The following is a 16031-nucleotide window of genomic DNA, read 5'->3' as shown; positions in this document are numbered from 1 at the left end:
TGCAAACCATTTCTGTTAGGATAATCTTCATTCTTTTTATTTTGTCATACCCTGTACTTCTTACACACTGCAGAGCAAACAATGACTTGTCCAATATGGCTGCGTTTAGTTGGGCCCCAATTCTGAGATTTTTCCCCCACTAAATTGTATTTTGACTAATCAGATCAGCTCTGAAAAAGATCTGCGAAAAGATCGCATGTGATTGGTCAAAACACCAAATTAGTGAGAAAAAGATCAGAAGTGGGCTGCCTGTGTGAACGCAGCCTAAAGTATGTAGTGAGCTGATTTTTGAAGCAATTGTTTGAGATAAAGCAAGCCTAAGCATCTGTGGTAAATAAGAAAATCATTCCAAAAATGACAGTTGACAAACTAAAATAGCCAAGTAGTGAGTCAGTTGTATTGTTAAAATATGTCTGAATTATTTGAATAATGTTACATTTTCAAGTACTTGAAATACATATTTTAACCTGGGGTGCATTCTGTTGCAAAATGTTTAATGTTGCACAAAAGTTTTACGCCAAATGGAAAATGTTTTGTAACATTGTTTTTATTGGACAAATTCAGGTAGGTCCTGCATCGTTTCATGCTGTTTGGTTCTCAAACGCTAAATGGTTTCCGTTGCGAAATGTAATGAATTTGATTGATTGTCATTGAGGTTGTAATGATCAGTCAACACTTACCCATTTATCATTCCACTCCAAGTGGAGTTCCACTCTTATTTAATTTTAACAGATAAATGTGGTTTAACATGAATGTAGAGATGTGTAATCTCGGTTTAACTTTTTTGCTAAAAAATATTTGCTTTATTTGCAAATGTTTTCCTTTGATGGAAAAGTTTAAATAGTTTTTATAAAATTTGCAGACATTCTGTATTATTATTATTATTAGGCACGCAGAATTGTATTTGACAAATAGGTGTTAGCAATCTGCTTTTAATTTGTATGAAACTGAACATTTTATTTTATTTGTCCTATCCTTTGAACAAATGAGGTCCCCTTGGCATTTTGTGGTATTTTAGTTGTTGCAAAGACTGGCAAACTTGTAAATATCAAATAAAATTGTACAAAATGATGTAGGTCTGTCTTATTTAGCCCCATGTCAAACTTTTAAAGTAACTGAGTGGATTTAGTTCTGCCCCATGTGGAGCGTGAACCAGCTACTTTTTGCTTTCCTGCACACTGACTCGGTATCAAATTGTATTGGTCACCCCCTGTATATACTTGGGGCGGCAGGGTAGCCTAGTGGTTAGAGCGTTGGACTAGTAAGCAAAAGGTTGCAAGTTTGAATCCCCAAGCTGACAAGGTACAAATCTGTCGTTCTGCCCCTGAACACATAGCCAACCCACTGTTCCTAGCCATCATTGAAAATAAGAATTTGTTCTTAACTGACTTGCCTAGTAAAATAAAGGTAAAATTAAATAGCCTCGTTATTGTGTTACTTTTTTTTAATTTATTTTTTTACTTTAGTTTATTTGCACTGTTGGTTTAAGGGTTTGTAAGTCCACACTTGCGGTAGTCGGCGCATCGGGCAGTAGCGTAGCCTGTCAATTCGGAGGGCATGTTGTCTGGTCCTCTGGCAGTCTCTATGGGGGTGCCACAGGGTTCAATTTTCGGGCCGACTCTTTTCCCTGTATATATCAATGATGTTGCTCTTGCTGCGGGCGATTCCCTGATCCAACTCTACGCAGACGACACCATTCTGTATACTTCTGGCCCTTCCTTGGACACTGTGCTATCTAACCTCCAAACGAGCTTCAATGCCATATAACACTCCTTCCGTGGCCTCCCAACTGCTCTTAAACGCTAGTAAAACCAAATGCATGCTTTTCAACCGTTCGCTGCCTGCACCCGCACGCCCGACTAGATCACCACCCTGGATGGTTCCGACCTAGAATATGGGGCGGCAGGGTAGCCTAGTGGTTAAAGTGTTGGACAAGTAACTGAAAGGTTGCAAGTTGAAATCCCCGAGCTGACAAGGTACAAATCTGTCGTTCTGCCCCTGAACAAGGCAGTTAACCCACTGTTCCTAGGATGTCATTGAAAATAAGAATTTGTTCTTAACTGACTTGCCTAGTTAAATAAAGGTACAATTTAAAAAATGTGACAACATTTGATTTGACAACACAGTTATCTTACACATGCAACAATTTTGCCAACTAGGGACTAGCTAACTGGATTGGGATCAAAGCACCATTGTAACAGAGTGCATTTTGTCTACCTGGAGCAGATTGTCAAACAAGCAAACTTCTGAAAAACACACATCCACATCCAGGGGTTAAATGGAGTGAGAGACATATGGGAACTGAATCTGTTACAAGTTAGAATCAAAAGCTGAGCATTTTTAGTAAAAGCCTGTCTGTCATCTATACTGGATAGATAATCAAATGCATTACAGGCAGTGTAGATTAATTATTCATGCCAGGAGGACTATTGGAATTCCTAGGACAGAGGGTTGAAAAACCTGCCTTACAGTAGGGGCATCGAAGAGCTAGAGACGAGGAGAGGAATCCTATAGTGGAGGAGGCCATTATACAGTGCTGAAGTCCCACCCCTGCGGTCGTCAATTATTACCACAGCCGCAAAGTAATAAACCCCGCCTGTTTCTACTATTGCTCTTCTTAAAATCTGATTTTAAACCTACCCTTAACCTCATTGCTAACCTTATTCCTAACCCCAAAACATAAATAAAAACCAAAAAGCACATTTTTTTCCTTTTTTTTCTCTCTCTCGACATAGCCAATTTGACTTTGTGGCTGTGCTATCTAATGAAAACACCCCTGCTGAACAACATACATACCCATCAGATCATCCTTTCCTCTCATTTTCTTGTTAGCGTATCTCACAAGACTAGCGATTCAAATGCGATGTAACTTTACTTTCACAACCGTTGGATCAAGAAGTAACCTAGTGTTTTGATGTTCCATTCCACGTCTGGCTTGAATCATTCACCTCGTACAGCGAGTTAGCTAGCTAAAGCTCTGGTAAGATGCTTACCTTGACTGCTATATTCCTTTCATTCTCAGCTAGCTAGCAGCTAATATTGTGTTAGCCAACAAGCTAACTAGCTAACAAGTTAGCTACCAAGCTGGCAATCTGTTTAAAAAAAATAGGTGTGTCAAATTAAGTGCAATCTCTGATTCAGGTTTAGATGTTTATCATCTTATCTAATGCCATGTAAACTTGATGGCAAGACAAGTAGGCAGAAGAAGTGTTTTAAGGGTGAGCTAGTTAGCTGGCAAGTTAGCTCCTGGGCGGTTTGGTACTCGTTTTTGAAAGCTATCTTCCAGTGTATTGTGATGTGATGCACCAGCGATGGGGTTTAGTAGTACTGTTTAACTAACCTGTCACAATCTGTTCACAGATGCACTCTGAATGTCTAGTTTCCATACAGTTGAAGTTGTCCCAACAACAGCAGTAGCTAGCAACAACGACTACCATCAAGAGATAGCTGTGGTTCACTGGTGAATCATCAGGTGGAAGAAGACTTGAGAGAGAGAGAGTCCTATGCTGGACCTTTGGCTACCTACCAAAGCAGCATCTGTTCACTTCCACAGACAGACAGAAGGATAAAAATGCCTCTTGGATTGGGTAGAAGGAAGAAAGCATCTCCACTAGTGGAGAACGAGGAAGCCGAGCCGATCCGAGCGGGTCTTAATGTCCCAGGAATGGACGGCCTGGATAGAGGTGGTGTGGGGCTCGGAGAGGGTACTACCCAGGAGGGTCTGCCACCCCCACCCACCAGCCTGAGACCTCGTCTGATCTTCCACACCCAGCTAGCACACGGTAGCCCCACGGGACGCATCGAGGGCTTCAGCAACGTGCGAGAGCTCTACACCAAGATCGGAGAGGCCTTTGGGATCGCACCACCAGAGGTGAACAATATGATGTCTGACGTGTGTGTGTGTGTGTGAGAGAGAGAGAGATCTGCTTCAGTTTACCCCTTTACTGACTCACTTTCTAACTCTTCAGGTGATGTTCTGCACTCTGAACACTCACAAGGTGGACATGGACAAGTTACTGGGGGGTCAGATTGGGCTGGAGGACTTTATTTTCGCCCATATCAAAGGCCAGAAGAAGGAGGTGGAGGTGTTCAAGGGGGAGGACGCCCTGGGGTTGACCATCACTGATAATGGAGCTGGATACGCCTTCATCAAGGTGGGCATGGTTACTGGCTAGGAAATCAGTCGTCTGTGTTTGTCACCTCTGATAGGTCTGGCAGTGGAAGGAAATGCATCAGCATCACACACAGAGGACTAAAAATAGAACAAAATGGGAGCGTTTGAAACGCAGAGCCTCAATTGCAGCGACAGTGTGGAATGTACAGTAGACTGAATATAAGATGTTAGTTAGTTGCCTATGCACATTATAGAGTTGTTTATGTTGCCCACTGCCAAATTGGCTGATTGTGTGAAATGGTGGATTTTTACTTTGTCTCATCCTGTCCTTTCCAGAGAATAAGAGAGGGTAGCGTGGTCCATCAGATCCAGGTTATCAACGTGGGAGACATGATTGAGTCCATCAACGGCCACAGTCTCATTGGCTGTCGACACTACGAGGTGGCCAAGATGCTCAAGGAGCTGCCCAAGGGGAAGGACTTTGTTCTTAAGATGGTGGAGCCCTTGAAAGCCTTCGGTGGGTTTGTGTATGTGTGTGTATGAGAGATTGTGTGTGCTGACAAAGTAATTATGAATCATATTATGGTGTGACAGATTATATTTAGGAATGACTCAGCAGTTATCAAACTTTGTAATGCCTTTTACTAATTGCTCTTATATTATCATTGACTAGCTAGATATAGAATTAGGAGGTTAGAAACCTGATGCTCCTTTAACATGTTATGTTGTCTCCCTTACTTGTAGACATGATCAGCCAGAGGTCAGGAGGGGCCCGGGCTGGCTCAGGAACCCAGCTGGGGACAGGGAAGGGCACCCTGCGTTTACGCTCCAAAGGCCCAGCCACGGTGGAGGAGCTGGTGAGTGTGTGTTGGTTCTTCTATCACCGTTAATAAGGTTAACATGGTTTCAGGTCATGACTATGTTTGTGGTATTTGTTTGTCAGCCCTCTGCATTTGAGGAGAAGGCCATAGAGAAAGTGGATGACCTCCTGGAGAGTTACATGGGCATCAGAGACAGTGAGCTGGGTAAGGGAGACGGTGTGTGTATACGTGTGAATGTGATTCACACATGCAGCTCCTGTTAATGGTGAAATGCTTACTCACGGACCCTTCCCAACAATGCAGAGAGATAGAAATAATAGAAAAGTAAAACATGTAATAATAGATACACAATGAGTAAGGATAACTTGGCAACATACACTGTGTACCAGTACTGAGTTGATGTGCAGGGTACGAGGTAGATGTGTACATTTGACTAGGAATAAAGTGACAAATAATAAACGTATGTGATGAGGCAAAGTTTGTGCAAAAAGGGTCAATGCAAATAGTCTCGGTAGCTATTTGGTTAACTATTTAACTTCCTATTGCTTTGTTGTGCTGTGGTTGACCCCTCTCCCTCACTGTCAGCTGCTACAATGGTGGAGCTGGGGAAGGACAAAAAGAACCCAGATGAGTTTGCCGAGGCGTTGGACGAGACTCTTGGTGACTTCGCCTTCCCGGATGAATTTGTTTTTGACGTCTGGGGTGCCATCGGGGACGCCAAGGTCGGCCGGCTGTAACCGGAGGTAGCAGGGGACCAACCTGTGTGTGGTTTTGAATGCTGAGGCCCCAACCTGCAACAAACAGAACTACTAGGAAACACCACACTACCATCATGTGATTTACTTATTGATTTCTGTGTACTTATTATTTTTTACGTGGAGTTTACTACTCTTGTTGGGATACTTTGGGGGGAGACTCTTTGGGAGGATAGAGACAGTGTATGGGAGAGGATAGAGGACTCTGATCACTAGCTCTGATCACTCGATCAGGCTGAAAATACTCTCATCAGACTCAGACTATTGAATGCAATACGTGGAGGTTATTGTGTTCAAACTGCAAGTGCTTTTCAATTTTCTTCCAGGTCTTGTGGTTGTGGACACACCTCCTGACCTTGAACACGTCACATGTTAACGCCCAGGTCTTTGTTCCACTAGTCCTCTGAGGAACAATCCCGAGAACAACAAGTAGGAGAAGTGAGGGACCACGGCTTACATACATCTACCTTTTTGAAGTTTTGAGTTCAAACAACCTGTGATTTTCCTCCCCCCACTTTGCACTGTCTTGCACTGCGCTGTAGAAAATATAAGAAAAGTGCATTGTACTTCACTGGAGCAGTCACTCACTACATAGCACTGGTGCATAGAACTGGACTACAGTATTTGTGTTCTGTGCGGTGTTGTTCAGAGAGAGGCGTATTGAGATGCTCAGGCCCAGAATGTCCTGGTCAAATCGCATGGTCAGAAAAAACATCTTATTAGCCCACGCTATTATTGTTTCTCTCCTCCTTGTGAGTTCTTTTGGTTTATGTGCTGTTGAGTGTCACTATTGAAGGAGTGTTTTGGCTGCTGAAGGTTCACAATGCGTAGACTGTCACTACAGAATTAGCTGCAGCTTTTTCTATGGTTCAAACTACAATCACTATCAGTTTTTCTGAAGTGAATAAGGTATAGAAACAAGCTGCACTTTACTTGTAGCACATCTCAGTCTGTTAGCAAAGATAGTCTGGTTAATACTTAAATGGTCCCCTTTGCCAGGGAAACTCCAGTATTAAGAAAAACAGTGTTATATTACAGTATTACAAGAATACTCAAAAATTTGAAGTACATGTTTAAAAAAAAAAAAGTTTAAAAAAAGCTATTGACTTATTGGTAGACTGAGCCTTTAATTTTTTAAGAAATGTTTTTGCAGGATTTTTTTAAAGGAGTGGTGTTTTAAATGAAAAAGAGTTGTGTAACTGATGAGGAATTTCCTTTGTTTTAATTGAGTTGGTGGTAAAAATGAAAACTGATATCCATGCCAAAAGCATTGGCATTTCCAATAGACTGCATGTTTTAGGGACCAGACAGTCTCAATATGAAGGAGCCAAATGTTATGCACATAAGTCATGGAGCGGCCAAGTAATGAAAGGAACATGCACCATTATGCAATTCTGCAATGAAATGAAGGACCAAGTCCAACACTGTTACTTTAGAAAAGAACCTGGACACTACCATAGCAACAGAATGATGTCATTATCAAACCAAACTACTTTCTGCAAAGTCATCTGGCTTTTAGTGACTTCTTTATAGATGAATAAAAAAACATGCAACATGGGTCAAAGTTCCAATATATAGAAAATAATTACTCAACATAGAAAATATTTCTTTTCATAACTTTTCAGAGTTTTATCTTTTCCATAGTCTATCTCTGAATGAACAACATATTTTTGTAGTAAATTGTTTGGTTGTTTTTCTGTCTATCAATGCTGTTGAAGTATATCTAGATGGTTACTGTCATAAAGTACTGATAATAGGCACTGGAATACTGAGGACATTGTTTTGGTATGGCTTTCTATTACAATGTCTGATTTATAATGGCAATAATAATGACCAAGATGATGAAATCAATGTTTTCCATGTCTTTCCCTCAGTTGAATACACAAATGTTGCCTTGGACTCTTCAACAGGAAATATTTCCCGAGATGTAATTCATATTACGATATTATGTCAGATTGTTTAGCAGAAAATCTTCTTTTTAAAGTTTTTGTAATTTTCCTTAGTGGGGCAAGAAAATGAACTAACGTCAGGTCGTAGTCAAGCTGATATTTTGCACAGGCTGGCTGAGTTGGTGTTCACCTGCGAATGGAAACATGTTCTTCTTAGAGAGACAAACACATCACCCCCTGGAGTGCTGTGTGTTTATAGGTGTGTAATCAGGTCCTGTTCTCACCTCAAAAAATACATGCATCTAATCACTCCCTTCAGCCCTCAATAGTAGGACAGTTTGGGGAATACAATACACAATGGGAATTTTATATGGCGTATCAATGTTTGAGAGTCACATCTATGATTTAATTTGTAATTGTACTGATACTAATCTTAGTCCTGGGATGGAACATATGTAGCCTCTAAATGCTTGGTTCAGCATCCCACATTCTGGAAGTTTTTGCGGTCTGAATCCCCAAAACAACCATGTTTACTGCATACAGTTCACTGGACACAGCACGTCATTTCAACGTTGAAATGTGGGTAATATTTGGTTGAGATGTTGATCAATGTGATTTCAACCTTTATTCACCCACTCAAAGACAGCCAGAAGTTTGTTGAATTTCTAATGTGTTATCACTATGCTCTAAATCTTCTAAAATGGATTAAATTGTATTTTTTTCCTCATCAATCTGCTCACAATACTCCATAATGACAAAGCGAAAACAGGTTTTAGCAAATGTATTAAACATACAAAACAAATACCCTATTTACATAAGTATTCATACACTTGCTATGAGACCTGAAATTGAGGTCAGGTGCATCCTGTTTCCATTGATCATCTTTTAGAAGTTTCTACAACTTGATTGGAGTCCACCTGTGGTAAATTCAATTGATTGGACATGATTTGGAAAGGCACACACCTGTTGATAAAATGTCCTACAGTTAACAGTGCATGTCAGAGCAAAAAACGAGCCATGAGGTTGAAGGAATTGTCCGTAGAACGCTGAGATAGGATTGTGTCGAGGCACAGATAGGGTACCAAAACATTTCTTCAGCATTGAAGGTGAACTGTAAGATACAGTGACCTCCATCATTCTTAAGTTTGGAACCACCAAGAATCTTCCTAGAGCTGGCCACCCAACCAAACTGAGCAATCGGGGGAGAAGAGCCTTGGTCAGGGAGGTGACCAAGAACCTGATGGTCACTATGAATGAGCTCCAGTGTTCTTCTGTGGAGATGGGAGAACCTTTCAGAAGGACAACCATCTCTGAAGCACTCCACCAATCAGGTCTTCATGGTAGAGTGGCCAGACAGAAGCCACTCCTCAGTAAAAGGCACATGACAGCCAGTCTTTTGCTAAAAGACACCTAATGGACTCTGACCATGAGAAACAATATTCTCTGGTCTGATGGAACCAAGATTGAACTCCACGTCAACAAAACGAAGGAGATGATCGTGGACTTCAGGAAACAGCAGAGGGAGCACCCCCCTATCCACATCAACGGGACAGTAGTGGAGAAGGTGTCAGTGTACACATCACGGACAAACTGAAATTGTCCACCCACACAGACCTAGGTGAAGGAGGCTGAATAAATGTGGCTTGTCACCTAAAACCGTCACAAACCTTTACAGATGGTACGGCAACTGCACCGCCCTCAACCACATGGCTCTCCAGAGGGTGGTGCGGTCTGCACAACACATCACCGGGGGCAAACTACCTGTCCTCCAGGAAACCTACAGCACCCGACGTCACAGGAAGGCCAAAAAGATCATCAAGGACAACAACCAGCTGAGCCACTGCCTGTTTACCCCATTACCATCCAGAAGGTGAGGTCAGTACAGGTGCATCAAAGCTGGGACCGATAGAAGCTGTTTTTCAATCTCAAGGCCATCAGACTGTTAAACAGCCATCACTAACACAGAGAGGCTGCTGCCTACATACAGACTAAAATCATTGGCCACTTTAATAAATGGATCACTAGTCACTTTAAATAGCGCCACTTTAATAATGTTTACATATCTTACATTACTCATCTCATATGTGTATATACTGTATTTTATACCATCTGTTGCATCTTGCCTATGCAAGAGACTTGAATCCAACAAATAATTTTCTTAACTTGTTGACAAGTTAATAGGCTATTTACTTTATTGCAAAAGAAATATTGAATTGTGTTTGGTTGTCAACAAATTCCAGTTTGTTTTCAAGTAAAAAATGTATATGTTGGATTCACAAATCTAAGTTAAAGAATAGGAGGAAATCTAATCAAACTTTAAATGCATTTTGAATGAAGTTTGATTTGATACTATCTTTTGACTTAGGTTTTTGGTTGACATGGAGACTTAAATCCAATATCAATGATTATTTGCACGATTGCATTTGAAATCAACCACAGCTTAAAATCCTTGGCCAATATTTGTCTATTTAAGCAATAACCCCTGAGGAGGTGTGGTGTATGGCCACTATACCACGGCTAACGGTTGTTCTTATGCACGACGCAACGCAGAGTGCCTGGACACAGCCCTTAGCCGTGGTATATTGGCCATATATCACAAACCCCAGAGGAGCCTTATTGCTATTATAAACTGGTTACCAACATAATTAGAGCAGTAAAAACAAATGTTTTGTCAAACCCGTGGTATACGGGCTGATATACCACGGCTTTCAGTCAAACTGTAGTTTGAGCCCTGAATTCTGATTATCATTTTAGTTGAACCCTGGGTTGAATTGAAACAATAGCTGATTTAAATGCTATATATGTCTAAATAGTATCATTGATGATATATGACTTTTAAAGTATGGTTACATTTAATTTGCCTTGTTAAACCTATCCTTTGGAATGACTTAGGTTACAACAGTGCATATATGTAGTTATTCATAGGTCTCTTAATAATCATTCTCATGATAGCACATTGGTAGTAGTCAGTGGCAAATAGAAAAGCCGAGTTTGGTTAAAACCCTGGATGGGAGACGAAATTAATAGCTGTAGATCAACTCGCCAGTAGGAGGTACTGCCCAGCCTATAGTGTTTTTTTGTTGAAAGTGGATATAATGTTGAAGATTTAGCCTACTGTTCTGACTTGGTGGTGCACATGTAGCATATAACCTGTTTTGGAGAAATGTATCATCGAATATTGTAAGAGCTTTCATTGTCTTTATATGCCCCCTTTATTTATCCTATGGTTCTGACTTGGTGTACAGGGAGAACACTGTAAAAATGGCCCATGTCCTGAATTCTGTCGCTTTACATTTCAAAAGTGCTGAACAAATAGTTATATGGACTATGTCCATCCTAGCTCATTAATGTCTAAATTGAAATTACGGCTTGCCTCTTATCCGCTTGTCGTCCCCTTATGCAATAGTTTGTACATACCAATTGTCAGTAGCAACCACATTTGTTCAATGAACCATAAACAATGAATGAACATGCACCTCTGGAACGGTCGTTAAGACACAACTTACAGACGGTAGGCAATTAAGGTCGCAGTTTTGAAAACTTAGGAAACTAAAGAGGCCTTTCTACTGACTCTGGGGAAAAACACCAAAAGAAAGATGCCCAAGGTCCCTGCTCATCTGTGTGAATATGCCTTGGGCATGCTGCAAGGAGGCATGAGGACTGCAGATTTGGCCAGGGCAATAAATTGCAATGTCTGTACTGTGAGACACCTAAGACAGCGCTACAGGGAGACAGGACAGACAGCTGATTGTCCTCATAGAGGCAGACCACTTGTAACAACACCTGCACAGGACCGGTACATCCAAACATCACACCTGTGGGACAGGTACAGGATGGGAACAACTGCTCGAGTTGCACAATCCCTCCATCAGTGCGCAGACTGTCCGCAATAGGCTGAGAGAGGCTGGACTGAGGGCTTGTAGGCCTGTTGTAAGGCAGGTCCTCACCAGACATCACTGGGAACAACGTTGCCTATGGGCACAAACCCACTGTCGCTTGACCAGACAGGACTGGCAAAAAGTGCTCTTCACTGACGAGTCGCCGTCTGTCTCACCAGGGGTGATGGTCGGATTCCCGTTTATCGTCGAAGGAATGAGCATTACACCAAGGCCTGTACTATGGCGCGGGATCGATTTGGAGGTGGAGGGTCTGTCATTGTCTGAGGCGTCATGGTTTGAGGCATCAGACTGAGCTTGTTGTCATTGCAGGCAATCAACGCTGTGCGTTACAGGGAAGACATCCTCCTCCCTCATGTGGTACCCTTCCTGCAGGCTCATGCTGATATGACCCTCCAGCATGACAATGACACCAGCCATATTGCTTGTTCTGTGTGATTTCCTGCAAGACAGGAATGTCTGTGTTCTGCCATGGCCAGCGAAGAGCCCGGATCTCAATCCCATGGGGAGCTTGTCTGTGACCTGTTGGATCGGAGGGTGAAGGCTCGGGCCATTTCCCCCCCGCCATTCTCACAGCAAGAGCAAGCAATTCTGGTGCAGTCCATGAGGAGGAGATGCACTGCAGTACATAATGCAGCTGGTGGCCAAATCAAAATCAAATCAAATCAAATTTTATTTGTCACATACACATGGTTAGCAGATGTAAATGGGAGTGTAGCGAAATGCTTGTGCTTCTAGTTCCGACAATGCAGTAATAACCAACAAGTAATCTAACTAACAATTCCAAAACTACTGTCTCATACACAGTGTAAGGGGATAAAGAATATGTACATAAGGATATATGAAAGAGTGATGGTACAGAGCAGCATAGGCAAGATACAGTAGATGGTATCGAGTACAGTATATACATATGAGATGAGTATGTAAACAAAGTGGTTAAAGTAAAAGTGGCTAGTGATACATGTATTAGATAAGGATGCAGTCGATGATATAGAGTACAGTATATACGTATGCATATAAGATGAATAATGTAGGGTAAGTAACATTATATTAGGTAGCATTGTTTAAAGTGGCTAGTGATATATTTACATTTCCCATCAATTCCCATTATTAAAGTGGCTGGAGTTGAGTCAGTGTCAGTGTGTTGGCAGCAGCCACTCAATGTTAGTGGTGGTTGTTTAACAGTCTGATGGCCTTGAGATAGAAGCTGTTTTTCAGTCTCTCGGTCCCAGCTTTGATGCATCTGTACTGACCTCGCCTTCTGGATGATAGCGGGGTGAACAGGCAGTGGCTCGGGTGGTTGTCCTTGATGATCTTTATGGCCTTCCTGTAACATCGGGTGGTGTAGGTGTCCTGGAGGGCAGGTAGTTTGCCCCCGGTGATGCATTGTGCAGACCTCACTACCCTCTGGAGAGCCTTACGGTTGAGGGCGGAGCAGTTGCCGTACCAGGCGGTGATACAGCCCGCCAGGATGCTCTCGATTGTGCATCTGTAGAAGTTTGAGTGCTTTTGGTGACAAGCCGAATTTCTTCAGCCTCCTGAGGTTGAAGAGGCGCTGCTGCGCCGCCTTCACAATGCTGTCTGTGTGAGTGGACCAATTCAGTTTGTCTGTGATGTGTATGCCGAGGAACTTAAAACTTGCTACCCTCTCCATTACTGTTCCATCGATGTGGATAGGGGGGTGTTCCCTCTGCTGTTTCCTGAAGTCCACAATCATCTCCTTAGTTTTGTTGACGGTGAGTGTGAGGTTATTTTCCTGACACCACACTCCGAGGGCCCTCATCTCCTCCCTGTAGGCCGTCTCGTCGTTGTTGGTAATCAAGCCTACTACTGTTGTGTCGTCCGCAAACTTGATGATTGAGTTGGAGGCGTGCATGGCCACGCAGTCGTGGGTGAACAGGGAGTACAGGAGTGGGCTCAGAACGCACCCTTGTGGGGCCCCAGTGTTGAGGATCAGCGGGGAGGAGATGTTGTTACCTACCCTCACCACCTGGGGGCGGCCCATCAGGAAGTCCAGTACTCAGTTGCACAGGGCGGGGTCGAGACCCAGGGTCTCGAGCTTGATGACGAGCTTGGCGCGTACTATGGTGTTGAATGCCGAGCTGTAGTCGATGAACAGCATTCTCACATAGATATTCCTCTTGTCCAGATGTGTTAGGGCAGTGTGGTTGATTGCATCGTCTGTGGACCTATTTGGGCAGTAAGCAAATTGGAGTGGGTCTAGGGTGTCAGGTAGGGTTGGAGGTGATATGGACCTTGACTAGTCTCTCAAAGCACTTCATGATGACGGAAGTGAGTGCTACGGGGCGGTAGTCATTTAGCTCAGTTACCTTAGCTTTCTTGGGAACAGGAACAATGGTGGCCCTCTTGAAGCATGTGGGAACAGCAGACTGGTATAGGGATTGATTGAATATGTCCGTAAACACACCGGCCAGCTGGTCTGCGCATGCTCTGAGGGCGCGGCTGGGGATGCCGTCTGGGCCTGCAGCCTTGCAAGGGTTAACACGTTTAAATGTCTTACTCACCTCGGCTACAGTGAAGGAGAGACCGCATGTTTTCGTTGCAGGCCGTGTCAGTGGCACTGTATTGTCCTCAAAGTGGGCAAAAAAGTTATTTAGTCTGCCTGGGAGCAAGACCTCCTGGTCCGTGACTGGGCTGGATTTCTTCCTGTAGTCCGTGATTGACTGTAGACCCTGCCACATGCCTCTTGTGTCTGAGCCGTTGAATTGAGATTCTACTTTGTCTCTGTACTGACGCTTAGCTTGTTTGATAGCCTTGCGGAGGGAATAGCTGCACTGTTTGTATTCGGTCATGTTACCAGACACCTTGCCCTGATTTAAAAGCAGTGGTTTGCGCTTTCAGTTTCACGCGAATGCTGCCATCAATCCACGGTTTCTGGTTAGGGAATGTTTTAATCGTTACTATGGGAACGACATCTTCAACGCACGTTCTAATGAACTCGCACACCGAATCAGCGTATTCGTCAATGTTGTTATCTGACGCAATACGAAACATGTCCCAGTCCACGTGATGGAAGCAGTCTTGGAGTGTGGAGTCAGCTTGGTCGGACCAGCGTTGGACAGACCTCAGTGTGGGAGCCTCTAGTTTTAGTTTGTCTGTAGGTAGGGATCAGCAAAATGGAGTCGTGGTCAGCTTTTCCGAAAGGGGGTGGGGCAGGGCCTTATATGCGTTGCGGAAGTTAGAGTAACAATGATCCAAGGTTTTTCCACCCCTGGTTGCGCAATCGATATGCTGGTAAAATTTAGGGAGTCTTGTTTTCAGATTAGCCTTGTTAAAATCCCCAGCAATAATGAATGCAGCCTCCGGATAAATGGTTTCCAGTTTGCAGAGAGTTAAATAAAGTTCGTTCAGAGCCATCGATGTGTCTGCTTGGGGGGGGATATATACGGCTGTGATTATAATCGAAGAGAATTCTCTTGGTAGATAATGCGGTCTACATTTGATTGTGAGGAATTCTAAATCGGGTGAACAGAAGGATTTGAGTTCCTGTATGTTTCTTTCATCACACCATGTCTCGTTAGCCATAAGGCATACGCCCCCGCCGCTCTTCTTACCAGAAAGGTGTTTGTTTCTGTCGGCGCGATGCGTGGAGAAACCCGTTGGCTGCACCGCTTCGGATAGCATCTCTCCAGTGAGCCATGTTTCCGTGAAGCACAGAACGTTAGTCTCTGATGTCTCTCTGGAATGCTACCCTTGCTCGGATTTCATCAACCTTGTTGTCAAGAGACTGGACATTGGCAAGAAGAATGCTAGGGAGTGGTGCACGGTGTGCCCGTCTCCGGAGTCTGACTAGAAGACCGCCTCGTTTCCCTCTTTTTCGGAGTCGTTTTTTTGGGTCGCTGCATGCGATCCATTCCGTTGTCCTGTTTGTAAGGCAGAACACAGGATCCGCGTCGCGAAAAACATATTCTTGGTCGTACTGATGGTGAGTTGACGCTGATCTTATATTCAGTATTTCTTCTCGACTGTATGTAATGAAACCTAAGATGACCTGGGGTACTAATGTAAGAAATAACACGTAAAAAACAAAACTGCATAATTTCCTAGGAACGCGAAGCGAGTTGGCCATCTCTGTCGGCGCCGATACTGACTGTTACTTTTTACTTTTGATTTTGACCCCCCCCTTTGTTCAGGGACATATTATTCAATTTCTGTTAGTCACATGTCTGGGGAACAGGTTCAGTTTATGTCTCAGTAGTTGAATCTTGTTATGTTCATACAAATATTTACACACATTAAGTTTGCTGTAAATAAGCATAGTTGACAGTGAGAATGTTTCTGTTTTTGCTGAGTTTATATATTTACAGTACCAGTCAAAAGTTTGGACATACCTACTCATTCAAGGGTTTTCTTTATTTTCACTTTTCTACATTGTAGAATAATAGTGAAGACATCAAAATAAAACATATAGAATCATGTAGTAACCAAAAGTGTCAAACAAATCAACATATATTTTAAATTTGCGATTCTTCAAAGTAGTCACCCTTTGCCTTCGTATTGTCTCAACCAGCTTCCCGAGGAATGCTTTTCCAATA

At 43.0% G+C, this 16031-nt stretch overlaps 1 protein-coding gene across 1 annotated transcript; it reads left to right on the top strand.

The window, feature by feature from the left end:
- The first annotated feature begins 2664 nt into the window (after positions 1 to 2664).
- LOC135555277 (PDZ domain-containing protein GIPC1-like) lies at positions 2665 to 8310 on the top strand. The gene is made up of 7 exons (XM_064987600.1): positions 2665 to 2980; positions 3361 to 3871; positions 3969 to 4154; positions 4451 to 4631; positions 4859 to 4971; positions 5058 to 5139; positions 5521 to 8310. Exons 2-7 carry the CDS (start codon positions 3572 to 3574, stop codon positions 5670 to 5672), a joined length of 1014 nt encoding a protein of 337 aa, XP_064843672.1. The 5' UTR covers positions 2665 to 2980; positions 3361 to 3571; the 3' UTR covers positions 5673 to 8310.
- Positions 8311 to 16031: the final 7721 nt, after the last annotated feature.

This window comes from Oncorhynchus masou, chromosome 15 (assembly GCF_036934945.1).
Source record: "Oncorhynchus masou masou isolate Uvic2021 chromosome 15, UVic_Omas_1.1, whole genome shotgun sequence".
In the NCBI taxonomy this organism is placed as follows: domain Eukaryota; kingdom Metazoa; phylum Chordata; class Actinopteri; order Salmoniformes; family Salmonidae; genus Oncorhynchus; species Oncorhynchus masou.
Note: the sequence above shows the minus strand (reverse complement) of the source record. Positions and strands in the feature narration are given on the sequence as shown.